Source organism: Lepidochelys kempii, chromosome 5 (genome assembly GCF_965140265.1).
Source record: "Lepidochelys kempii isolate rLepKem1 chromosome 5, rLepKem1.hap2, whole genome shotgun sequence".
Lineage (NCBI taxonomy): Eukaryota > Metazoa > Chordata > Testudines > Cheloniidae > Lepidochelys > Lepidochelys kempii.
Genome location: NC_133260.1, coordinates 45,311,155 through 45,338,924, shown reverse-complemented (window position 1 = coordinate 45,338,924; position 27,770 = coordinate 45,311,155). Strand labels below are relative to the sequence as shown.

General features: G+C 39.3%; 1 protein-coding gene across 2 annotated transcripts in view; it reads left to right on the top strand.

Annotated features, from left to right (window-relative positions):
- Window positions 1-27,770, top strand: part of JMY (junction mediating and regulatory protein, p53 cofactor) — a 131,782-nt gene that overhangs the window by 59,921 nt on the left and 44,091 nt on the right. For both annotated transcript variants that reach the window (XM_073344135.1, XM_073344133.1), the window contains exons 4-6: window positions 199-368; window positions 17,616-17,781; window positions 25,150-25,337. In XM_073344135.1, coding sequence (XP_073200236.1) covers window positions 199-368; window positions 17,616-17,781; window positions 25,150-25,337 — 524 coding nt within the window. The remainder of the gene's footprint in view (window positions 1-198; window positions 369-17,615; window positions 17,782-25,149; window positions 25,338-27,770) is intronic.

Here is a 27,770-nt window from a genome sequence, read left to right as displayed (position 1 = left end):
GCAGAAATCGTGCATCATGTTTAAGCTCCTGGAAACTTATTTTCATAATAGCTATTACTATTGCAGATTACTATATTACTATTGTTGATGTGTTTATAGGAATTGTGATAGCGTTAACAAATTGTATATGAAATTTGACAGCACATCAAATTTTGTGTATTTTATCTGTATTAACGGAGCTCTGTTTTTCTTTTACAGCTGTGTATGATCGAATGCGAGCAGATCAGAAAAAGTTTGGTAAGGCAGCATGGGCGGCAGCAGTAGAACGTATGGAAAAGCTGCAGTATGCAGTTTCTAAGGAAACACTGCAGCTGATGAGAGCTAAGGAAATCTGTTTGGAGCAAAAGAAACATGCACTGAAAGAAGAGGTAATTTCTCATACAAATCTATTTAAAATTAAAAATATTGGGATTTGTTGTGAATTAATTCTGAGTTTAGTTTTCTTAAAGATTTTTATGTAAACATTTATAAGGCTATTTACAAAAAAATCTCTAATTTTTTACCATTGCAGAGGGAGATGCTGTCATCAGTCTTGTTGGGCAGATGGCAGCAAGTTGCAATGTAGATATTGTATTGTACCATTTTCCTTCCATATTTTCTGGTACCCTGTGTTGTCTCCTTCCTTGTACTGTTTAATAAGCAGTCTAGAAACTCTTTGAGAAGACACGTTTTAGTAATCTTAAAATTACTGACAATCTTAGTGGAGCAAATAGAATGGGAGTGTGGAGGGGAGGAGTAGGATCAGAAATCTCCTAGTGTATAATCTCAGCACATCATTGTTCCAAAGAGCTCTTGGAGGCCTGAGAGCAGCATTGGATCTACAGTGGCTCAATGTACATCAACATCTGAGATCCAGAAAAAGGTGACAGTCTCCCCCCTCCCCCCAACAAAAACAAACCTCCAAAAATCACTGTCTATAGGGAGTGGGGGTGGGGGGAAATGGTAGCATACTTGGTGAAAGCTGCAGAAGCAAGAAGCTTTGTTTTAGGTTTTCATTGTCTATGTGGAAAATTTTTGCTCCTTCAACTTTCATGAAAGACGTTACTCACTTTGTTTTGATGATGATTGTGTGTTTTACTATAAATGACTAGAATTCTACTGAATTTCCAATTTGCTTCAACCATGGATATGTAAACCTGCCTCTTTCTCTCTCAAGAAGTATTTAAGCCTGTTTCACTAGCCAAAATGATTCCAGAATCATTGAATCATATAAATGATTAATATGTGCACAAACAGAATCTTCTAACTTTGATTTCAACACAGAATTTTCCATGTGAACAAATCTCTATATTGTAAAATCATATCACTTTTATCACAAATTAGCGCATTAAAAAGATAAATACAAAGTAGCATTGTTTGGATGCTGTTTCTATGTTGGAAAGTGCAACAAACCGCTCCTTGGACTTAAACACTTATGCCTGATTTATTTTTGGCAAATTCAAATTTTTCTCCTCAGTTTTTGAATCCTTGCATCTATACGGGCTTCTTATTGTGTGCTTTATCCACAAAACTTATGATGGTCTCTGAAGTCCCATAGTGTAATCATGGCGTTATTACATGGTTGGCCAGGACCAGTCTGCTGCTCCTTTACTGTGGTAAAAACAGTCATACAGTATATCTATAGTCTGTCTCTCTATATGCATATGAGCTAGGGAATAGGTGGAGTAATCAATATAGCCCTTATATGCAACTTCTAAAGTTTTATTTATTTGTAACTGTCTGTTGTATTCAGGGAATAGTAGGATAGCTGGCATGTAGCTGACTAATTCCTGAAATCTCTATGGATAACTAAAAAAGGTTGCTTAAGGGATTGTGTCTTAACATTTTAGAAGTTGTGACTGGAAATCCTGTTAAGGGTGTTGTCCTTAAAATATTTCTATCAACTTTTTCATCGTAATGATACATTCTTTTCACTCTTCTTAAATAAACTAAATTAAAACAAAACTGTATATTGCCTTTTCCTATATACAAGTTGGAAAAAGAGCACTCCAATTCCACAAAGATATCTGTTGAAAAAGCCATTTTAGAAAAGGTGATAGCTGTTTAAATTGACCACGCTCAAATAAGCCACTGTTGAATGTAATGCAGTCTCTGCTTTTAAAGCCTTGCCTAAAATAGCATCATCAGTGCAGGGAGCTGGACTAGATGACCTCGAGACAGCCTTTCCTGCCCTACATTTCTGTGATTAGGGCCATAATACACCACTGATGCAGCTCCACTGGTATTAGCCTTGGTGGAAGCTGTACTGTGGTAAGGGTTCATGGATTTTTACCACCATCTATACCTCTGCTTCCATTTTTGCTACATTGGTGGAACCTTACCAGTATCGAATTGTGAATACTTATTTGCCAGTGTATCCACAGTCTTGGAATTTATGAATCAACACCTGGGGCCTCTGAATTGGAGACAAAGGGACAAGCTAGTCTTGTTTTTTTCTTTGTTTTCACCTCATAGTTAAAGCGTAACCCTTTTCTGTTGTGGTCTGTAAGAACAGCCACATCTTTACATAACTAAATTTCTGTTTCTGCATTGTACCTCCTAAATTCCATCTGTGATTGCTGTGCTCATGCGTTGTTTGAGAGGAACTATGTAAAGAGTCATCAGAGGTAGACCAGATTCCATTTTATGGACTGGTTGCCAAGTCTTGTCATCATGATGGCAAACAGAAATGTATTAAATCACAGTGAGCGCTCCCTTTCTCTATACATACGTAAAATTGTTTGGATACATGGAAGTGTGTTATTGGTCAATGCATTTCCACCAGTGTCTCATTGCAGACTTTTTACTTATTGCTGAATTCCATAGACTTGACCTGCTCTGTAAATAGTTTGTTTATAAATCTGTTACAAGATTATTTATAAATAGAGAACATTGCATCAGATTATTATAAGATCCCTCACCAAAGACTCCTAAGCAAAGTAAGCTGTCATGGGATAAGAGGAAAGGTCCTCTCCTAGATTAGTAACTGGTTAAAAGATAGGAAACAAAGGTAGGAATAAATGGTCAGTTTTCAGAACGGAGAGAGGTAAATAGTGGTATGTCCCCCAGGGTCTGTATTGGGACCAGTATAATTCAACATGTTCATAAATGATCTGGAAAAAGGGGTAAACAGGGAGGTGGCAAAATTTGTAGATGATACAAAATTACTCAAGATAGTCAAGTCCAAAGCAGATTGTAAAGAATTACAAAGGGATTTCACAAAACTGGATGACTGGGCAAGAAAATGGCAGATGAAATTCAGTGTTGATGAATGCAAACCAATGCACATTAGAAAACATAATCCTAACTATATATATAAAATGATGGGTTCGAAATTAGCTGTTAACGCTCAAGAAAGAGAGCTTGCAGTCATTGTGAATAGTTCTCTGAAAACATCCACTCTATGAGCACTGACAGTCAAACCGAACAGAATGTTGGGAATCATTAAGTAAGGGGTAGATAATAAAGCAGAAAATATCATATTGTCTCTCTATAAATCCATTTTGAATACTGTGTGCAGATGTGGTCGCCCCATCTTAAAAAAGATATATTGGAATGGGAAAAGGTATAGAAAAGGGCAACAAAAATTATTAAGGGTATGGAACAGCTTCCATATGAGGAGAGATTAATAAGACTGAGGCTTTTCAGCTTGGAAAAGAGATGACGAAGGGGAGATGTGATAGAGGTCTATAAAATCATGATTGGTATGGAGAAAGTAAATAAGGAAGTTACTCCTTCTCATAACACAAGAACTAGGGCAACCAAATGAAATCAATAGGCAGCAGGTTTAAAACAAACAAAATGAAGGATTTTTTTCACACAACACAGTCAACCAGTGGAACTACTTGCCAGAAGATGTTGTGAAGGCTAAGACTATAACAGGATTCAAAAAAGAACTAGATAAATTCATGGAGAATAGGTCCATCAATGGCTATTAGCCAGAATGGGCAGAGATGCAAAACAATGCTTTGAAGTGTCCCTAGCCTCTGTTGTCAGAAGCTGGGAATGGGTGACAGGATGGATTACTTGATGAGTCTCTATTCTTCTCATTCCTTCTGAAGCACCTGGCATTAGCCACTGTCGGAAGACAGGATACTGGGCTAAAGGGACCATTGGTCTTGACCCAGTATGGTTATTCTTATGTCCATCCAAAAATGTACAAATCAGCAAAGCAAAAGGTGAAAGCAACAGATATCTTTTTAAAAACCTTGTAAGATATATACTCTGTAGATTATTGACACATTACATGAAAGCAAAATCATTTCCTTCTTTTCTTTCATCCTGGCTGATGGGGAATGCTGTTTGTCTTTTCATGCCCATTAAGATGTTGGATGGGAGGGGGAACTCTACTTATTTGTGGGAGACTGGTCTTTTCAGTCACCTTCTAGATTTTTATTTTTTTAAAACCATTTTTAAGTTCCCTACTGCATAAAACTGTTACCAGAGATCTCCAAAGGCTAGTGATATGCTCCTGGTCTTTTGGCTCACCCAGTGCCCTGGCTGACCACAGCATACATCTTTTGAGGATGACCCTTCAAGACTGCATCTTTGACCAAGGGCTCAGGCTCTCATCACATTTTCCTCTGTGGTCTGAGTTTTATTTTCCTTCTTTCTGGAAGGTCCTGATTGTGACTGTCCCCAAAAACAGTCATTGATCGAATTATGTTAACACGGTGATTATTTGATGTAGAAAGTCAGAATCTAAATCAAAATAAACCATGACAACAGCCTAGGGAAAGCCTATTTAGCAGGAAAAAGATCATTATTGTGTATTACTTAATCAGGATAAGTCTTGCATCCCAGCAACACTTGTGTGGCTTTGTGTTCAGTGGCCTTACCACCAGATAGCCTTGTCTTTCTCTTAAGTGTGCAATCCATCATTAGCAGCAACAATGTGAGCACTTTGTCCATATACAGGCAATATTTCTCAGTTACAGCACTGTAAAGAAAGTTTATTCTCTCTTGCATATGCTTAACTTTAAGTTCCTGTTCACTGCTTTGATGAATAGAGGTGAGATTACTCAAGTGCTTAAAGTTAAGCATGTGCTTAATGGCTTTATTGAATTGGAGCCAGAGAGATTAAGTGATTGCGTAAATTGATGCCGGACATTGGTGACAGAGCAGAACCCAGGTTGCTGGAGTTCCAGTCCAGTTTTAAGACTTTTCTTACTCCAGAAAGTTTTTCCTGTTTCTTTTCACTGTGTTAGCCAGCTTGAGATTCTACACACACATTACCATTCCTACCATGAATGTCATCAATTCAGCAAATATTCCAAATTGGAGGGCAGATCAGAGAACTGCCAAATTACTCTTTAGTTGCTAACACTATGTAATTTTTAACAATGCTGATTTTCTTTCTTAAATTGATGGACGTTATTAGCACTAATTTTATCACTTCAGATAGTTAATGAATGGCTTGTGTAAACTTTTAACGTAAACAGTTTAAAGGAAAAATATACTGTGGATACATGTCTAGGCAAGTTCCCTTCTCAGGTAGTGACACAGTATAAGTTCCCTGGTATACTAGAAATTTGGATGATAAAGAGTAGGTTTGGTGCAATTGTGACACTTCTGATACAGCGCTTTCCTTTTACAATGAGAAATAATTTCTAAATGCCAAATACCAGGCTACACTGTCTGACATAAGAACACGATTTCTGTGTTCTATACCTCTCCCCCTCTTTTTAGGGGAAGAATCAAGCCTGTTATCCTGTTTCAGAGTATTTTACAAGCTATTAATTGTTTGAATGTGCCATCAATGTCCCACTTGTTCTGTTGGCCACAGTCAGGAACTTAATGTGGATGCCCAGTAATAGACTGAAATAATGTGTCTTGGTGTTACTGTGGTATGCGAATTACAAACTATGTTTTCATAGTTTAGTGTCTGGTCAGGCTATGCCTGCTATTGTAATGAGAGTAGACGGTACTACTTGCAGCTCATCAAATCCACTGCCTTGTGAGGTGAATTTGGGAGGACGTAAGGCTAAGGGAGCAAACCATGACAGAAAAGCCCCACGGCCTTGTGGGTGAATTTGGGAGAATGTAAGACTATGAGAGTAAACTCAGTCAGAAAATCTATAGTGGAGACCCAAAGGCAGTCAGCTACTAATATCTTAGTATCTTTCTGCCAACTCCTGCAGTGGATCAGGTACCAGATGTATTGGTTCTTCCTCTCTTCTGGATTTCACCAGTGATGCTGAGAGGGGTGTCCTGATGCATAGGCAACTCAGGGCCTCCATGTCATCTGCCCAGGCTTACGACCTACAGAAGTACTCCAGCTTCACCTCGAGCATCGACACAACACAGGAGGCAGCAGTTCTAAGCTCGTACTCAATTGCTGTAGAGTTGAGCACCTGGGGCTGTCTCAGACAGTGGGAGAGATCATCGTATCTCACTGGACAACTACTGCCTGCCATAAAACTGGGCAGCTCCCAGACAATAGGGTGGTGTTCCTCCACAGTCTGCCTGCTTCAGTGGGTGCTTGGAGCTTAGAGTTTTATAACATGACAAGTGAACTGTAACCAACACACCAGGCAAATCAAGTAAAAGAAAGAAAACATCCTTAAAAATAGGGTACTGGAACGTTCGCACCATAACAACCAGATTATCTGAGGACCTTCAAGAAATCAATGATGCACGTAAAACTGCTGTAATAATGAGCTGAAACGACTCAGTGTGGATATTGCATCACTCCAAGAAACACTAGCATTAAGTGGCTAGCATTAAGTGGCTCTCTCAGGGAAAAAAACTACACATTTTTCTGGTAGGGGAACAGCGTTGAAGAAACGCGAGAGCACGGAGTGGGATTTGACATCAAGAATTCACTTCTGGGGATGGTTGAGCCACCTATAAATGGATCAGAGAGAATTTTTGGCACTATGCTTGTTCACATCTGAGGGCCCAGTCAACCTTGTGATTGTGTATGCCCCAACACTCTCCTCGTCTTCTGACATCAAGGACCAGTTCTGTGACCAGCTGAACACCACCATCAGCAAGATTCCGAAACATGAATATGTGTTCCTGCTAGGGAACTTCAATGGAAGGGTGGGAGCTGATCATGAAGCATGGACCAACTGTCTTGGTCAACATGGAACTAGTAAGATGAATGGAAATGGTCAGAGACTGCTAGAATTTTGTTCCCATTACAACCTCTGTGTAACAAACGCATTCTTCCAGACAAAGCCACAACACAGAGTGTCTTGGAAACATCCCAGATCTGGCAACTGGCACCATTTGGATCTTATCACAAGGCGTACCAATCTTAACGCTGTCCTCATTACCCATAGCTACCAAAATGCTGATTGCAACACAGACCACTCTCTGGTATGCAGCAAGGTTAGACTTAAACCAAAGAAAATACACAGATCTAAAGTAAAAGGATGTCCTTATATTAACATCAGTGCCATTGTGGACCAAGAAAAGTCACAGCAATACAAAAACATACTCCCAGAATCCCTTGACTCCAGTGATTGTGCCACAAGTGCCCAGCTGAAATGGGAGCAACTGAAGAATACAATCTACGATCAGCCCTGTCTGTCTTTGGGAAGAAGAAAAATAAGACTAACGAATGGTTTGACACATATCCCAGCGCGTTGACACCAGTCATAGAGGCCAGATGCACAGCCCAAACCAACTACAAGAGAGACCAAATTAAAACACCTTACAAGCATTGAGAGTGGCAAGAACCAAGGTAAAAAAAACTGCTTGACGCTGCACCAATGACTATTGGCTGCACTTATGCGAAAGCATCCAAGTAGCAGCTGATGCAGGGAATGTTAGTTAATGTTAAGATGAGCTATTAGCAGCAGGAGAAAAAAAACGTTTGTAGTGATAATCAGGATGGCCCATTTAGACAGTTGAAGAAGGGGTAAGGATACTTAACTTAGGGAAATAGATTCAATATGTGTAATGACCCAGCCACTCCCAGTCTCTATTCAAACCCAAGTTAATGGTATCTAGTTTTTATATAAATTCAAGCTCAGCAGTTTCTTGTTGGAGTCTGTTTTTGAAGCTCTTCTGTTGCAAAATTGCCACCCTTAAATCTTTTACTGAGTGGCCAGAGAGTTTGAAGTGTTCTCCTACCAGTTTTTGAATGTTACGATTCCTGATGTCAGATTTGTGTCCATTTATTCTTTTGCATAGAATCTATCCTGAATCATAGTGCAGCTTCAGAGCTTAAAGGTCTACTAACAACATGATCTTCTCACTGAGACAACTACGAGAGAAATGCAGAGAACGAAAAAAGCCCCTTTACATAGCCTTCGTTGATCTCACAAAGGCGTTTGACCTTGTCAGTAGAAGTGGATTATTTGTGCTTCTGGAAAAGATTGGCTGTCCCCTCAAGCTCTTAAGCATGAGTTGATCTTTCCATGAAAACATGTATAGCACAGTTCAATACAGCGGCTCAGTCTCTCTGCCATTCCAGATTTGTAGCAGAGTTAAGCAAGACTGTGTACTTGACCCAGCTCTGTTTGGGATCATCTTCTCCTTGCTACTAAAATAAGCTTTTGGTTCTTCAACTGAGGGAATCTACTTGCACACAAGATCTGATAGATAGCTGTTCAATCTTACAAGACTCAGATCTAAAACCAAGACTCTGGAAGCCCTTATCCAAAACCACCTCTTTGCTGAGGACAGAGCACCATCTCTAAAACTTTATGGACCGTTTTTTCCAAAGCCTGCCAATAAGCCTAAAAAAGACTAACATAATGTGCCAAGGAGTTGAGGAAGCACCCTCTATCAAGATCAACAACTATGAACTTGAAGTAGTGAACAAGTTCACATACCTGGGCTCCACTATCACAGTCAAACTTTCACTTGAAATGGAACTCAACATCTGCATCGGAAAAGCCACCACAACAATGTCTAGACTGAGCAAGTGGGTATGGCAAAACAACAAACTGACAGAACACACAACGCACGATAAACACAGATCTTTATCAGCACACTTTTGTATGGAAGCAAGATATGGACCTTATACTCTCATCAGGAAAAGAGGCTCAACAGCTTTTATATGCATTGCCTTTGTTGAATCTTTGGCATCTCTTGGAGGAAGAATCACCAACACTGAGGTGCTCAAGCTGGGCCAGCATACCCAGCATTCAAACACTCCTCAAACAGAGATGCCTCTGCTGGCTTGGGCATGTGTGCTGAATGAATGATGGCCGCATCCCAAAGGACATCCTCAACAGTGAATTGCCATCTGGAAAAAGACCCAAAGGGCAACCAAAATTGCATTTCAAGGATATGTGCAAGTGAGACCTCAAGAAATGGACATGGATGTGGACAACTGGGAAGATCATACTCAAGACCGCAGCCTTCGGAGACAAGAGCTAAACAAAAGTCTCTGGAGTTACGCAAGGAAGTAGTCCATCTTAGGAGAGGAGAAAAGAGCTCACAAAAGGCAGAGCCCAAAGGGTTGAAATATCTTTAAATGTTGCAGATATGGCAGTGATTGTGTCTCTCTCGAGTGGGTCTCTTCAGCCACAGCTGCAGCTGCCATAAAACTGACTAAATTCTTTACCTCTCAGGGCTGTATACCCGTGGTCTCTCGAGACTGAAAGATGCCTACTAATTCTCAGTTGCAGTGTTTCACTACAATATAAATGTGTAGAACCTAATTTCTCTGTAAGAGATGCTCCAGTCATATCAGGCTGCTAATTATATATACAGAAATTTATTCAGTAAAATACAGTAAAAATGTTTGAAATTTCATAATGTTTAATAATATTCTGAATACTTGATTAGCAGTGAAATGTTTTTACAGGTAAATAAGATTACAAGGTCAGAAGGGACCACTGTGCTTATCTGGTCTGACCTCCTGCATAACACAGACCATAGAATTGCCCCAAATTAATTTCTGTTTGAACTGGAGCATATCTTTCAGAAAAACATCCAGTCTTGATTTACAAATCTCCAGTAATGGAGAATTCACCTCAACCCTTAAATTGCTATATGATTGATTATCCTCACTATTTAAAATGTGCACCTTATTTCTAGTCTGAATTTGTCTAACTTCAGCTTTCAGTCATTGGATCTTATTATACCTTTGTCTGCTTGATTGAAGAGCCCATTGTCAAAGTTGTGCTTCCCATGTAGGTACTTAGACTCTGATCAAGTCATCTCTTACCCTTTTGTTAAACTAAACAGGCTGAGCTCCTTGTATCGACTGATACAAGACATATTTTCAAGTCCTTTAATCTTCCTCGTGGAGCCCACTCCATTTTATCAATACCCTTCTTGAATTGACACAGTATTCCAATAGCAGTCACACGAGTGCCAGATAGAGGTAGTATACAACTGCCCTACTACTGCTCAAGATTCCTTGTTTCCCCAAGGATCATAAGTCCCCACAGCATTGTATTGGAGACTTATGTTCACCTGATTATTCACCATGGCCCCCAGGACCTTTTCAGAATCATTTCATCCTGGGATAATGCCCGTCAACATGGGGGACTCTAATCATATCACCTTCCTTTAATTCTTCATTGAGTACCATATCAGCTGTTCCATTATTTTCCTGGAATCAGTGTCAGTCTGACAGGCGCGGTCATCCCACTTATCATTTTTAAATACTGGGAGAATATTAGGTTTTTTTCTCTAGTGTTCTAAGAGGTATTGAAAATCAGCATTAATGTTTTTAAACTGGGGGATGCAAATAATGTAAACCTGCTGATTTTAAAAATATCTAATTTTAGTAGCTGTTTTTAATATCCCCCTGAACTACTATTGGAGTAGAAAGTATTTCATCCTCATATATGGCTACGTCTGGCTTTTTTTTCAAATTCAGAACAGATATTTATTGAACACTTTTTTTGCCTTTTCTACATTATTTTTCTTAGATGCAGGTGTGTATTTCATGTAGGTGCGCATATGCACCCAGCACCCTGAAGCCAGAGAATTTTGCCTAGCAGTACCCATAGGGCTTGTGCCAGTGCACTGTGGCCCTAGCTCCTCCCTGGCCATATGAGGGCAGCACTGCCTCGAACCTCTTCACGGCTGGAGGTGAAACTTGGTATAGTGTTTTCACCTCACATTTTTAGTCTGTTTTCTGAGGGTTTTTTCCTCTAGATCAATGGCTCTCAATCCACGGCTTATGTGACATCCTCAGGGCCATACAGGTAGTATATATATTTTATGGGTGCGGTCCACATGGGACAGAGAGAGCTGCATACGCGGCCCACAGTGTTAAATAAGTTGAGAACCACTGCTCTAGATAATAGTAGTACCTTAGGTTTAGTTTAGTGTTATCATAGTGTTGTTTATAGTAGCTGGGTGCCATATGTGTTGCCTTTACCAGGGTTCAAGCATTGTCTACCATGAGGGTGCGGGGGAAATGGGACCATCCCCAATACTGATCCCCACGTGAGGTGCTTTTGTCTTGGTAATGGACACGTTAAAGAATGGTGTGCCATTTATAAGTCGTTCAAAAGACCGCATATTCCAGTTACATTACATTCACATTCATTAGCATATTTTCATAAAATCATATGGAGTGCAATGTCACATACTCTTTGCTGCGCGGTACAGAGGATAGAGTTTTTAGGGGTTGTGTTTGTCTCTTCCTAGGCCAGAGCATTTCTCCCAGAATCTGAATTCCAATTTATTCAATCTCTAATGACAGACCTCAAGTTTCATCTAATCACAACAGCCCAAAACAGCACAAGGCTCCTAGGGCACATGGCCTCTTACACTTATGTAGTACAACGTGCAGGGCTGCACCTCAGGCCCCTCCAGATGTGGCAGGATTCAGTGTACATGCTAAGCCATCTTCATTGGGGGCCTGTGATCACGATACTATTTAGTTCTGATTTTGCTGAATTGTGACTGGATCCTCATCATTTGTGTAGGCGTTCTCTTTCTCAACCCTCAGTGACTCTGGTGTCAGATGAGTCTGCTCTAGGGTGGAGAGCCCACCTGGGGCCCCTCCAGATTCTGGGTCTTTGGTCCTTGCGGGAACTCTCTTTTCATATCAGTGTCAGAGAACTCAGGGCTATGCATCTTGCCTGTCAGGTTTTTCTACCTCATAACAGAGGGGGAAACTCATTTGTTCTTATAGACAACACCACAGCTATGTTTTACCTCAAAAGGCAGGAAGGAGCTCACTCATCCGTCCTTTGTTGAAGCAGTTGACCTGTAGGAATTTTTGAATAGCCCATTCAATCAACCTTGAGGTCTCTTACTTTCCACAGATGCAGAATGAGCTAGCAGACGACCTGAGCAGGTCATTTTTTAGTCACCACAAATAGTCTCTTTGCCTGGATGAATTTTCCAGCGGTGGGTGACTCCCCAGATTGACCTATTTGCAAACAACTTTCTGCTCCCTGCAAGGCCACAGTCCAGGCTCAATCACAGATACCTTTCTGCTACCCTGGACAGAAAAGCTATGCTTTCCTCCCGATCCCACTCCTACAGAGTGCTACTAAAGATTAAGTAGGACCATGCCTGGTTTATATTAATAGCCCCAGCATGGTCCTGCCAGCACTGGTTCCTCCACTCTACTTGACCTCTCAGTGACATCTCCAATTTCATTCCTGTTGCACCTAGATCTGATCTCCCAAGATTGTGGTCGTCTACTCCACCTGAACCTGCAGTCCCTTCACCGAATGGCCTGGAAGCTCCATCGCTAAATTCCAGAGAACAGTCTTGCTCAGAGCAAGTTTTTCAGGTCTTACTAAAAAGTAGAAACCCCTCCAACAGGACACCTCCTTGTCAAAATGGAAGCAGTTCTCTATCTGGGCTTGTCAAATCAGCATCTTGTCAATGCATTTGTCCATCCAACATATACTTGACTGTCTGCTGCACCTAAAATACCAAGGCTTAGCAGTTTTCTCTGTCAAGGTTCATCTGGCAGCTGTATCAGCTTTCCACCTTCACATGGATAACCGGTCTGTTTTTTCTAATGGTATGACAATCAGATTCCTTACAGGTCTGTAAAGGTTTTACCTTCAATTAATGGAGCCCGTTCCTCCATGGGACTTGAACTTGGTCTAGTCTGGATTTATGAGACCACCATTTGAGCCTTTAGTAACGTGCTCCTTACTACACCTTTCCTGGAAGGTGGTTTTCACTTCTGCCAGAAGAGTCTCTGAACTGCATGCCCTCACTTCTGAACCATCATCTACAGTCTTTTTTAAAGATAAGGTGTACTTACACCATCATCTGAGTTTTTCCTCTAAAGTAGTTTCAAATTTTAAACAATCAGTTTACTTACCCTTTTTTTTAAACGCAAACCACACACAAATAGGGACAAGCAGCGGCTACACACTTTGGATGTTAGACAAGCACTGGAGTTCTACTGAGACAGGATCCATCCAACTGTTCATGGCTATAGTGGACAGAATGAAAAGCCTTCCAATCTCCTCACGGAGAATTTAGTCATAAATGACTTTCTGTATCAGCGCTTGTTATGAGCTGGCAAATGTTTCACCAACAGACAAGCTGACTACTCACTCCACAAGATCTCACACATCCTCAACAGCATTCCTAGCGCAGATCCCTTTCCAGGACATTTGTGAAGCAGCAACCTGGTCATCGGTGAGCACTTTGTTCTTCTATTACACCACTACCCAGTAATCTAGAGACGATGCCAAATTTGGTGGAGCTGTACTACAATCCGTAGACTCCAGTCCCTCCTCCTATATTATTTCTTGGGAATCACCAAGAGTGGAATGTACATGTGCAAAGAAAGAATAGTTGTTAATCTTTCACAACTGTTTGAGATGTGTTGCACATGTCCATTCCACAACTTGCCCTCCTCTACATTGAGTTTCCAGGATGATTCTACAAAAAAAATGATTCTGAAAAAATTGTAGTCTTAATAATGAACCATTTTTTGTTGACGTTTCCACTATTTTCATCTATAATGGACCAGTACCATTGCTAGGATTCTCCTGTTCCTAATTAACTTCTTTTCATTGTCCTTTTCTGTGTTGGCCATAGACTTCCCCTTGTGTCCCATAGACTTCTTGTATCAATTCCTATGTTCAGTACTATCAACTTCTGTGTGTGTGTTTTGATAGTTGCCTTTGCTTCCTCTTTAAGCCAGGTTGATTTTTTTTTTTCTGTAAACTTTTTCTTTAGCCTTCTTTCTGAATTGTGATTTTTGGTCATTTAGTACAAACGGTCTTAAACAATTTCCAATTATCATTCATATTTTTTGGTTTAAATTCTTTCTCCCAGCTACTTGAATCATAATTGTTTTCAGCTTTGTGAAATTGGCCTTTTTAAAGCACCAAATATATCTATTATTAGTTTGGTCTTGATTATTTTTGCACGTAACTAATGTGATCAAGTCATGATCGCTCGTACCTATGTTACACTAATTTTTAATTCTGATATCAATCAAGATGATGTCTAATATAGAATTCCCCTGTGTTGGATGCAACACTTTTTGAGTTAGGAAAGTATAATCTGTAATAATTAGAAATTCCAAGGATGTTTTGTACTGGCAGCATGAGATTTGTTTTATATGTTGCTCAGATTGAAGTCCCCCATGATAAGTGGTTAAGGAACCAGTCTTCCTATTCTCTAGTGCAGTGTTTCCTAAGCAGTGTCCTTCAGCACGCTGGTGTGCCATCAGGCATAAACAGGTGTGCTGTGGAATTTTGGAAAAGTCACTTGTGGGGGTGAGGCGGGGGGAATTCTAATTATTTTAGTTAGTGTCAAAACCAGATTAAAATTTGTGATGTTGCTCTTTGGGTGTACGTGCGTGAGGCAGACACATCACACTATGCTCAAATTACCTTGCTGTTTGCATAGTATCACGTGGGAGCCATGTTTTCTTTTCAACGGTTAAGTTATCGTGGTGAATTTTGAATTGAAGACTCTAAAACAGACACATATTTGAAGAAAAGAGATTCTGGCGCCTCCATATCTACTTTCAGTGATGAAGCTGAATGTGAACTGAAAAGCAAAGTGGTGAGCCAACACTACTCTTAAGAGCTATTTGCAATTTGGATTTTTGTGTACAGGTGAGCCATCTTTTCCTCTTCTGCAATGTCTTGTGTGTGAAGAGAAACTTTCAAACCATGCAATGGTGCTAAGTAAGTTAAAAAGACACCTTATAAACAAACATCTGTCCCTTGCCAACAAAGACAAATTATTTTTTTGAGCATTTAAAGGATCAGAATGAAAAACAAGTGCAAATGATGAAAGATTGTGTAACTGTTTCTGATACAGTTTTGGAAACAAGCTGCTTGGTTTCTGAGCTTGTAGTGAAGACAGATAAACTACACACAATTGCAGAAACATACATTTTATCAGTATGCAAAGAAATGGTGAGAGTTATGTTAAGTGCAAATTCAGTCAATGAAATTGCAAAAGTTCGCCTTTCAGATTATGCGATATGTCGCCACATTGATGACATGTTGGCTGATACTGAGACTGCATCCACAAATGTGGACTTGTTAGCCAACAGTTGAGCATGACCATTGATATCTGTTGATCCATCACTCTGCAATGCAAATTTTCCCCTTGATTTGATTTTTTGTTAGAGCAGTCTCAGCCAACAATTTGCCAAATTTGCAAAGGATGGACTGCACTTTATTTTAAAGTTTGGTGACATGTCTTTGGACTCCTTCTGGTTGATGGTGGCAGATCAGTACCCAGTAATGTTACACCGTGCTATCTCCATTCTGTTGCTGTTTTCAGCAATGCACCCGCTTAAGTTTTTTAAGCCCAATTTGCATCAAAAACAAAGAGAGTGCCTGAGATTGGTGGAGCAAGAGCTCCAAGTTGCATTGTCCACATTTCCTGCCAGGATTCAATGATTCTGCGCACAAGGCAAGCTCAAATTTCTCATTAAATGTAAGTTTTCGTTTAATAATTTTAGCATGCCACGTACATTTTATTGAAGTCAGCGTACCTTAGACTGGAAAAGGTTGGGAAACACTGCTCTAGTGTGATCTGGTGGTCTAGAGCAGACACTAACTAATACCCCATCTTCTGCTTTATCTGTTAAGATATCAATCCTTAACTGTTTATGATCATTTTCTTCTAAGTTGCCAATGACTTGGAAACAGATAATGCCTTTTTGGACAGAGTGCCAGTCCATGTTTGTCCACTCTATGTTTCAGTCTTGTGTGGAAACATGCTTTTCTAGATTAATTCAGAAAACTCTTTAAAGATAATTTCAAATCAGTAAAAACTGGGAAGCCAATTTATGGCTGACTATTGATTAGAGTGAGGTTTTAATCCTTGAAGATGCTACCATAACTTAAATCTACTGGGAAGTAAAATTTTGTTATTTTTAATTAAAAAAAAAAAGCAAAACAAAAAAAACCTTTCACTTTGTTTTGCACTTTCTCACGAGATGGCCCCACTTCCTGGTTGAGGATTTATAATATAGAAGCTGGATTCTCTTTCCTCAGGAAAAGAGGATGGGCAGACTAGAAAAATGCATCCAACTGAAGCCAAAATGTCTTTCTCTCCTGCCTCAGCTAGGAGGGGATCCAAACTCCGTAGACGCTGGCAGGGATTCATTTTGTTAGGAAGTTGGGTTTGGCTTTGGCAGTGACTGGTAGGTGGGAAGGAGAACCAGAGAAATCCAGAGCCTAGATTCTCCTATAAAATGTAGCAACAGATGAGAGATTCCTTTCGATATCAGCTGACTATGCAGTTCTGAACTCCTACCCCCACTTTCCAGCCAAACAGGATCTGGCTGCTATGCATACTTGCCTACAGTGGAAAATGGAAAAGCTTGGAATTTTCATTTTGGCTGTTTCCTGAAACCTCGTCTTACGTGTTCCTTTCTGATATATGACCGGAAAAATTGACATAATTGTTTTAAACCTGGAAAATTCTCTATTCTCTTACTTTACCTCCAAAACAATTAGGCTCAAGAATGATCAACTTTTCTACCTGACTAAAAAGGATCCAGTGTCCTCTTCTTCTCTCTTCTGTTCATTGCTGCAGCACTGGGTGTCCTGAGATTTTGAAGGGAGGCCTGAGAAATGGCACAAAAGCCTGTGGTTAGGCAGGTATGCTGCTTTATGTCAGCATCTAGGAAGGTTACCCACAAAGTGTGTGAGAGTGGAAAACATGGAGTAAAATATTTATATTTTATTTGCTGGAAGATTCCTCAGTTGTTGTCCCATTGAGAGAGAGAGAGATACATCTAGTCATTTTTTTAGTTCACCATGACCTAGACTGTCAATCTTAACTTCAGTTTTCTAGGTTTTGTTGGTATAACAGCCTCTAACAATTTTAAAACATTTTTGCATCTAAGCTAACACAGTACCGAATGGTTACATTAGACCTCTATTGCTCTATTTACAAAAACAAACAAACAAAAACATGAAATACAGAAACAGAAGAAACAGGAAGTTGGGGGTGTACCTCTCTCATCCTGAAAGAATGGACAGTCATAAACTGTAAGCTGATGTAATAGACCTCCTAGTGCTATACTGAAAATATGTTGACTATTACATCTGAAGTGAGAGTAGTCAAAACTTCTCCTACAGCATTGACAGTATTCAGTTCAACCATATTTACGATAATCTGAACTCTCTTAAAACTAGTTTTTGGCATGTTTTAATTTTTTTAAACATAAAGATGAATATCTCGGGCTTGGTTTTACTAGGATCCTGTAGTCATGTATCGTTCACTTTTTCTTTTTTTTTCCTTCCTCCATTCAGATGCAGAGTTTGCAAGGTGGTACAGAAGCCATGGCCCATTTGGACCAGTTGGAAGCTGATTATTATGATCTACAGCTTCAGTTGTATGAAGTGCAGTTTGAGATTTTGAAGTATGAAGAGCTGCTGCTGACAGCACAACTTGAAAGCATCAAAAGACTAGTATCAGGTACAGTACACATTTTATGGGCATAATCTGTGTTACCTAAGACAGTACTAATACTGAACTGTAAAACTTAGAATCAACCATTTTAGCATTCTTTAAATAAGTAAAGATTTAGGACTTTGAACATAAGTACAATTAAAATCAGTTGAAATCTGCATCGAGGAGAAGGAGGTAAATTTTTAAATCTTTATGTATTGCTTTGTCTCCTTAACTTCAGTTGGAATCACATACCTAATGTCTTATGCAATATTGGGAAAAATTAGGGCTGGAAAAGAAGGAATTATTTTCTAAGTGTTCTTGTGTACTGCAGGTTTGGCTAACTTACAGGAGTTGTTGCTCTCAAAATTTCTGAAATAAGTGTTTAAGTGTAGCATGTGGCTGTCAAGGAGGTGTCAGGCAAATCAGAATCCTCTAGGTGAGCTTTTGACACATTATGAAGCATTTATGTTGCCATTGTAACAGAGTTTAGATCAGGGACACACAAGCTGTGGTCCCTAGACCTGATGTAGCTCACAAATCATTTAAAACCAACTCATAGAGATGGTGCAGGGAAATTTAGTGTGTGTGTGTCCAGCCTGGTCTTCTGAGTTTTCTTATGCTTATACTTTTACTCAGATGTTAGCTTTCTATGCTGGCTCAGTGCTAAAGGACTTGTGGAGGAAGTGTTCATCAGAAAAGTCACTGTAGAGCAGAAATTTTCAAATGTGCTCATATTGTGAGTTACATCTTGAGATACAGCACCTCATGGCACCTTTTCTCCCATTCACAGTAGTGTGGACTGCTTCTTCTCACATGTGTGATCCTATAACATCCTTATGGCAATTACTGTAATTGAGCCCATAGCGAAAGAGAGCTTAATACATTTTTAGCTGTCTTTTAATGAAATTTTGCAGTCAGCCTAGCCAGCTCTCTGCGGGCTGTGAGTAAGTGCTCAATAGACAATTCTTTGTTCACAGACTGCGTTACGATATGATTCTAGTTTTGATCCTGATGTTACTGCACAGTTTACTTTCATGCAGCTAATAGGGAACCTATCTAGTAAGAGAGACAAAGGAGGAAGAAATAGTTAAATCAATGTTCTTTGAATTAGTATTAGCAAAACTATAATGTTATGTTGACTTTTATATCTGGAAGGTTCACTGAGTAATTTGAAGGACCTTTGAGTTGAGGTACATTGTCACCGGTACTTGGATTCAGTTTGGATATTGAGATTATTCCACTATTACCAACTTTTCCACCAAAAGAACAGTGGACCTGCTGTAAAAGTAGTATACATCACTTTTTGCTCATGGTACACATAGGCAGATGATTACTGAATCCAAAAAATTCTTCATAGCTCACTGCTTAAGTTACCCCCAATTTTTTTAAGTTCTAAAAATATTCTTATTTCTCAATATTACACTTTTATATTAAGCCTTTATCCAAAAAAGCATAAAGGGTTTGGCTGACTTTATTGAATGCAACAGTCTGTGTTAGGAGCTAGCATTTTTAAATAATGTACAGCAACACTACACACAAGTTAGGACAGAATACTGAAAGAATACTGGTCCTGTTGAAATTATGGGGAAGTTTTAGTTAGGCAGAATGAAACTATCTATTTGTAATTTATCCAGCAGAACTAGTGCAGTTACTCTTGTGAAAAATACCATAGGATTTTTAGATAGTCACATGTGGTCAAGACCATCCTGCATCTCCTCTGCAACGTGGCATCTCTCAAAGTACAGTGGCCTCTAGCACACACGATTTACTACTGACTCAGAGAGAAAAATGCTATTTATTGGATCATCAATCCTACTTTCTTTATGATTACGGTCAGAAAAGTAGCAGCCTTCTTATAGAACAGATCTATGTGATGCACATGTTAATTACCATTGTAAGCTGGAACTACTTTTTACTCCTGGTAGCTACATTCACTCTGTAGTGCTCTGAGAATGCAGTTGGATTCTGTTCTGATTTCTGAATCATCAGCAGAATTGAGTAAATTCTGGCTGACAATCTTTTATTGGTAATGCTAGAGCCAGAAAAAACACAACTTTACTTCAAAATCCTAGCTTGAATGTCCAGGTTGGTAGTTAGGGAGGGGAAGAAACACTGTTTTATTTGTAAATGGAATACAGTTGCTCTGGTAGCTATTGAGACAGTAAATGGGATGGTGGTTTTTAGAGTTACCAACAGAAGATCTGTACTTGAATTCACAATCTGTAAATTAAGGCTTTTAAAGGGACAACATACCCAAACAGGCCAGCTTCATCTCTGCTGAAGGATTTGTGGTGGATGGAATGTCATCAATAGATAATGTGATAGTTGGCTGCTGGCTTAGTATTTTAATTTATCTGGCAAGTCTGAATGTTGTGGGACTAAACAAAAAAGGAATTATTTTAATTTGCATATTTTTCACGTTCTAGTTATAAGAGAGGTTCAGTACTTACCAACCTCATGTTTTAAAGGCCAAAAAGAATAGTTTGTTTTTCTGATGAAAGACACAATAGAATTGCAAGAGTTTTCTTTAAAATATTTGTACGTTTGCAGGTCCCCTTTCATGTCCCAGTTTTAACATTGAAATGCTTGTTAAAGATATAATTGAGTAGGGTAGATTTGATTTAAATCAAATTGATTTAAATCCTGATTTAAATAACTAGTCAGGAAGACTCGATTTAATCATAGATTTTTACATAAAAGTGCATTCTTGTTGGTTGTTATAACCTTAATACCTATTCTTCACAACTCAGAGATAGACATAGGTTTCATTTTTAGAAAGTACACACTATACATGTTTAAGAGATTTATTTTGAAAACTTTTCAGATTAGTTTTACAGCTATATCAGAAAATGAATGATTGTTTGGGTATTTCATTTACCAAAGGTAATTGAAACAGATATTTCTGAAGTCATTGGGAGGTGAACTATCTCCAGTTCAACAGGTTAATCATTAATATTTGGAGGATTTTCTTGCCATGCTGTATTAGGAGGAGAACATCACCAGACAGACAGTTAAATTGTTTTATTTAACTAAAACAGCAACATTATGTATTCTGGATTTTTTTCTTGAACAGCAAACATATAATAAATATTTTAACAAAACAAGCATATGAATTTCTGAATTTAGTTTAACATTCAAGTTTTTTAAAATCAGGTTTGTTTTTGTTAAAATTGTTTTTAAGTGAAATAGTTAAATGAAATATTTTAAAAAAATAAAAAATCAACTGTCAGCCAGGTCAACATGAGAAACCTAAAATATTGGCTTCTGCAGCTAACTGTCGTCTTCACCTTCATTTTCCTGTTCATAATCTGGAAAAGAAAAACAAGCTTTCCTGCTTTTTCAGATCCCAAATGGTTTCTTAATTTGGAATGAATTAGTCCAAAGGAAGAAAATATTCTTTCTACACTAGCAGAAGAAGCTATTGCTGTTAAAAGTGAGATTATCACTTCAATAGTCTCTGAATCCAAGCACTTAAGTGACTTCCACCAGTTCACTTGTGTGACTTTCTTTAGAAGATCATCAGCAAATATATATTTCTTGAATGGTTCACCCTTAGCTCTGAAGTTTGTTATAGTTGGTATTATGGAGGGATGATTGCTGGATGTCCATGTCATAGCCAACTCTTCTTCTTCAGTAGTTAAGGTTTGACCCTGGTACTGAGAATTGAGAATATTTGCAAGACAATGAGCTGGAGATAGCGCTTGTCCCATTCATTTTTTTAATGCTTGTAATTTAACTCTGTCATTTCATATTTCTCTTTTTAAGATCTCACTCAGTTCCTTCCAAATTTCAACAGCGTCAGCAATAAAACAAAACCTGCATTTTGTTCATGGCTATAGAAATAGGCTTCAGGGTACACAGCATGTGTTCTACACTTCTCTTAAACCCAATGTTGAGAACTTTGGCTGTGACAGTGCCATCTATTTTTTCTTGATTTTGTTCACAAATTTTCATCAGATTAGACCAGTTCTTGATATAGTGCTCAAAACAGTCCACTACTGAGTTCCATCGCACGTCTTGTGGGAGAGTTAGCTTGGTTCCTCCCACTTTTTTCAGAGCAGCTGCAAAGTGGTTGTTACGGAAGTATTTTGCAATTTCAACAACATTAGCCTTTATTTCTGAAGTCTTTGGCTAGGAGGTGCATCAAACGAGCACGGCAACCCTATGATATTAGCTTGGGACTCTCTTCTAAATAATTTCTTCTCATCTTGGATACATTTGCAGCATTGTCTGTGACCAAACTGCATACTAGACATTTGAATTATTTTTCAGTTTTTTTATAGCTTTTATTGCTACTTCTTATAAGCATTCTGTTGTGTGTGCATTTCCTGATGTATCAATTGTTTCTGTAAGGAAGACATTCCCTTCTTCTGTTGTCACACAAGCACATACAACAGGATCATTGTGGACATCGCTCCACCCATCAAGACTCAGGTTAACAATTTTACCCTCTAGACCTTTTGCACACTGCTCAATTTCTCTTTCATACACTTTATCCAGCAATTTGCCTGCGACATCTGCTCTGTTGGGTGGACTGTATCCTGGTCTTAATGACTGAACCATGTTAATGAAGTGTGGGTTCTCAATCGTACGGAAAGGAGAGAGTTTGTTGCATAAACAAACCGGACAATTTTTTCATCCATTACCTCTTTTTGTAATCTGCTGGTTCTTATCACAAACTTATCTATGGTTGTTTCTCTTTTTGCTACAGGTGATATACTGTGGCTATGTGACATACATCATGTGACTGAAACACTATCATTGGCAGATAACTCTGAAACTATAGAAAATTATGGTGATCTTGAAGGTGGATAATCTTCAGAATCCTGTATGTTGAGGATGGTTTCTCCTAAACAAAATAAGTCAATGCAGTTATTTAATTATCATACTGCTCATTTAGTATTACTCATTGCATTCACTGAAACTCAGTACTACTTTAAAGGTGAAATTGTAAAAGGAAGATCTGCCTATTTCAGCTATTTATTTTTATCACAACTGCATCTAACATGATAGTACCATAGAGTAACAACTAAATTGTTTGCTCAAACATGAGAATTCAAGAATAGTCCAGAAGGAAGAGAGGCAGTCCATGAACTATTGGAACTCATTTACAAAACTTTTCTTAAACATTACATGAATATATTGTCTTTTATACTATAGAATTAGAATTTATAATCCCTATTCCATGATGAGATATCTTTGAGCTATAATGTATCTTTAGATAGGTTTTTTTCCTCAAAAAGCATTTTATCAAAAAAATCTGATTTTTTTTTATTTTTATTGTTTAAATAATTGATTTTTATCCATCCTGTAATTGAGTCTGTCAGTTAATTTGTAAAATCCTATTTTACGACTCGGCCTCATTTAAAATGAAACCTGCACACAGAATTCTCTCTTTGATAGCTGCTTAAGAAAATACAGTTTTAGGTGAATCAGACATAAAATTTTGCAGGCTGATGTTTCATGAAGTGGTCCAGTGACTAGTGTTGGGTTTTGTTGTACATTGTTTTGATTTTAGAGTTATGAAGTTCTGTCCTTACTTGCTAGAATCACTGTCTTCTTCTGAGTTGCTGTTTGTTAGAGGGGGGATATAGTCAGCACCAGGGGACAGAAGATGCTACATGCAGATAACACAGTAAGTGGCTGCTGCTTTTAAGATGGGTAGCCTCAGAGAAGGGAGGAGGGAAGCCCTTGCCCCAGAAGAATCCTTCAGCTGGGTAAGAGAAAGTTAGTTATATGCAACCAGAGTAGCAGCTTTCCTGAGAGGTGGCTGACTGCAGGAGAAATAAGAAGAGAGTGTTTCTAGGTCAGGGACAGGCAAACTTTTTGGCCTGAGGGCCGCATCAGGTTTCAGAAATTGTATGGAGGGCCGGTTAGGGGAGGCTGTGCCTCCGCAAACAGCCAGGCATGGCTGGGCTCCCGCCGCCACCTCCCTGCCCTCCTCCCACGGGACCCCTGCCCCATCCAACCACCCCTTCTCGCTGTCCCCTGACTGCCCCCCGCTGCCCCATGCAATCCTTCCTGACTCCCGCCCCCATTCAACCCCCCTGTTCCCCGCCCTCTGACTGCCCCGAACTCCTCTGCCCTCTATCCAACACTGCCACTCTCTGCCCCCTTACCACACTGCCTGGAGCACCCGTGGCTGGCGGCGCTACAGTTGTGCCGCTCGGCTGGAGCCAGCCACACACGCGTAGCACAGAGCACCAGGTCAGGCTGGGCTCTGCAGCGGCGCTGCTCCAAGAGCTCGCGGCCCCACCGCCCAGAGCATTGCACCAGCAGCGCAGTGAGCTGAGGCTGTGGGGGAGGGGGAACAGCAGGAGAAGGGCCAGGGGCTAGCCTCCCAAGAGCTCAGGGGCCGGGCAGGAGGGTCCTGCAGGCCGTAGTTTGCCCACCTCTGTCTAGGTGCTCAGGGCTGGGCAAATGGCAATAAGGTCAGCACTAAAAGTGTTCACTGTCCTTCTTGTTTGAGCCACCTGCACTGAACTCCCCTCCTGGTAGCATCCTTTGACCTGCCTGCAGCAGAGGATATAGAGGGGTTTAGAAGGCCTTTGTGTCTCCCTTACCCAGGCATTCACAGTGAAGGATTCATCACCTTTATTCTTTTTTTTTTTTTTTCTTGATAAGAGATTAGAGGTCAAATGTTCACAATGACACTCATTACAGCATTTGAATTCATTAGTGCTCCACTGTAGGCAAGAGAGACTATAGTGTGAAATACAAATTTAAAAATGATAGGTTGTGATAAAACCTTTGATAATGTCATTGTCCTCCTAAGTGTGGTGTCTTCAAGGTAAGCCTAACAGAGGTACTCACCCTGCCTCCAATGAGCAGAAGCTGTGTGACTACAAGCCCAGAAACCTCCTGATGGGAGGAATCTTGGGATCATCATGTTGTCTAATTTCTTTTTCATGGTATATATATGAGATATCTGAAGAAGAGTCACACAACGAAAACCTTAGGAAGTGGCGATACAGCTTGAACTTTGCAGTGGAGATCACAGGGGATGACTGTGCAGCATAAACTCTCCCCTCATGTTAGTTAAGTTCAAACGCTGTCAGGGGCGTAGTGTTGAGGTGACATGGGGTTATGTTTCCTTCACAAATTCCTGCTGACAGTTATTGTTAGTGGTATGTGAGCCAATAAAAATAACAGGAGGTACATAATTGATGTGGATTTTTATGTTTTAGCTAAACTGTAGAGCCTTAGGAGGTGGTGCCACTTTAACACCTTGGCACTCAACTGTCATTTTTGTCAAGACCAGCTCTTCCTGTGCATTGTCTAATGCAGGGTTTAATGTTAGAAAACAAAACAAACAAAACCCACCAACTTAGTGGTTTATGTCAATCACATATACTGATTTGACTTCTTTTATTGCTGACATTTTATAAACAGAGAAGAGAGATGAAGTGGTGTATTACGATACTTATGAAAGTATGGAAGCCATGCTTGAAAAAGAAGATATGGCAACATCTATACACTTACAAAGAGAAGAGCTGCAGAAGTTGCAACAGAAAATCCGCCAGCTGGAAGCAAGGCGTGGACGTATTTCAGCCAAGAAAGCCTACCTCAGAAATAAAAAGGTAATATTAAATTGTACAATTCTTCTCTAACAGAGACTTCCCTTTTTAGTAAAACCACAGAGGCATCCAATCTTGGATGGGAGCCCACACAGGGAGACTCAACACCCAATAAACTGGGTTTCTTCAGGAACAGTAGCTGCACATAAGTATTCTGGGATAAGGGATATAAGATTCCAAGTTTTTAATGCTGCTTAAAATTATGGAGGTATCCGTTATAGTTCCACAGTGAAGGCTGAGGAGTTTTGCAACAGTTCAACCTCGTTCTGTAACCCACAATTACAACACTTATTCTTTGAGCGCACATTTCATTTTTAGATAATTTATAAATCAGTCTGTTAAAAATGGGTCCTTTAATAATTGTTTTAGTCTCTAGTAATTTAATAATGGAAAAACACTCTTCAGACTTCCAATATAATCAAAATGTCCTGAAACCTTTTTTTTGAAGAAGTTTTTGTTAGAGTTAAAATATTTATTTCTTAGTGAGTTTGTTTATTTTGGTAGCTGCTGCCATTCTTCACAACTGCAAGTTTCTCTTTTAGTAGAGGTTAATGTTCTTCTGCAGAGGATTCCACCAAGAATTGTCCTCTTAAAATAGCTTTGTTCACTATTCAGTGGAACATAGTCATCCCACAGTTAAGATGCCCTTCTCAAAATGGCTTCCATCTCTGGTTGTTCTCAGTGGATGGGGACCACAGGCTGTCCTTAGCAAAGATGGTCACTGTCTTCATTCACCTGCTGCTCAGTCATCCTCTCTTCTTTGTAACAGGATAGGGGCCACCATCTTTCCTTTGGGCAGCTTGCTTTCAGTCCCATTATAAGTGTGGAAATGCACAATTTAGAGCACTGAAATAACTTTAACTCTGCCCTATAGTGACACCATGTAATGTTACCATTAGGGCATTTCAGGATTTGGGTTCCCAGATTAGATTAAATTGACTTTTAAAGAAAAATTAGGTTTTTTCCCGCCAATTCAAAACAAGTCAGAAGACTTAAGTAGAGAAGCAACAGTTTTTCATGGAACTTTAATTTATAATCAATATGTGAAGAGATTTAAGTTACAGTATGGATTATCTCTTTAATATTGATGATCTATCTTGAAAGATTAACAATTGTGATTCATGCGCAGAATTGTTGCAAATATGGATTATGTTTTCAAGTCATGTTAGATTTCGTTTCTCTGAATGACTTGTTTGTAGTTCCCTTAAAGCCCAGGCAATTTTATGAACATGCATTATTTGAGTGAATATATTAATGAAAATAAAACATCACAGAACTAGATAGTCCTGAGTTTTTTTCATCCATTGCTGTGTACTAAATTTGAAAAACAGCTGAAGAGTTAATACAGTCACCAAGCAGTTATCTTTATACTAGCTAACTTTATACTTTTTTTTTTTTTTTTTTTTGTACTGACTGCTTTTCGGTCACCATTGTCTCACCTATCTCACTCACTATTGCATGGGAAAGAACACAAACAGAAAAATAATGTACAGAAATTTTCCCTTGTTACTTACTCATGGGAAATAGTTCAGTCACCGAGTTCACTTGTTTGGAATCTTGTTTTGGTGCCTTTTTAATGTGCCTTACTCCTCAGCCAGTAAAGAAAACACATGCAGAATAATATGTATTTAAATTGGCAGGGTTGACCAAAGATTCTATTTTTATGCAGAAAGGACAGGGGATGTCAGTAATCCTGTGCCATTAGGCAGCAAGTTTTAGGGGAAAAAGATACTTAGGCAGTTCAGGATGAGTATCTAGGTCAAAGCATTGTTTACTGTAGTTGCTCAAGCTAATTTTAAATTCCATTACTGACCTCATCTCTGATTCCATGCCCTGTCAAACCTCCTAGTAATTATTTGAAGGAGAAAACATCCTGTGGCTTTGACTCTCACGTTAAGTAAGCACTATCAGTCTCGGAGTACCATTGAGCTATTCTTGCCAGTGGTGGTATTAACTTTTGCCTGTAGTTCCATAGTTGTACAGAGTACACAAGTATGTAAGAAGATAAGGTCTCCATGCTGAGAAGTTAGTCTAAATTAAACTTACAGAACAATACTACAGGATGTGTGGTGACAGTAGAATCAGATGGTCTGAGGTGAGAACATTAGTGATTGAAGGCTAAATGAAAAAAGTGAATTTTGAGGAGGGATTTGGAGGATACTTGGTTGATCTCTCCATTCTTGAGTCTCTCCTTTAAATTTATCATGGAGTTCCAGGGAGAATAGGCTGTCACTTTTCAAAATACATTCCCATTCATTAAGAGCTTAATTTAGCAAAGCATTTAAGTTTCTTTCCTCACTTGAGGCCTTAGAACTTATGCAGTTGCTGCCACCTCCTCCCCCTTCCCGCCCCAAACCACAGAAAACAAGCTGAATGTTAGATGGCATATGCCACAAGGTTCTGCTGTAGCAGGAACTTCAGAGCAGTCTAATATCT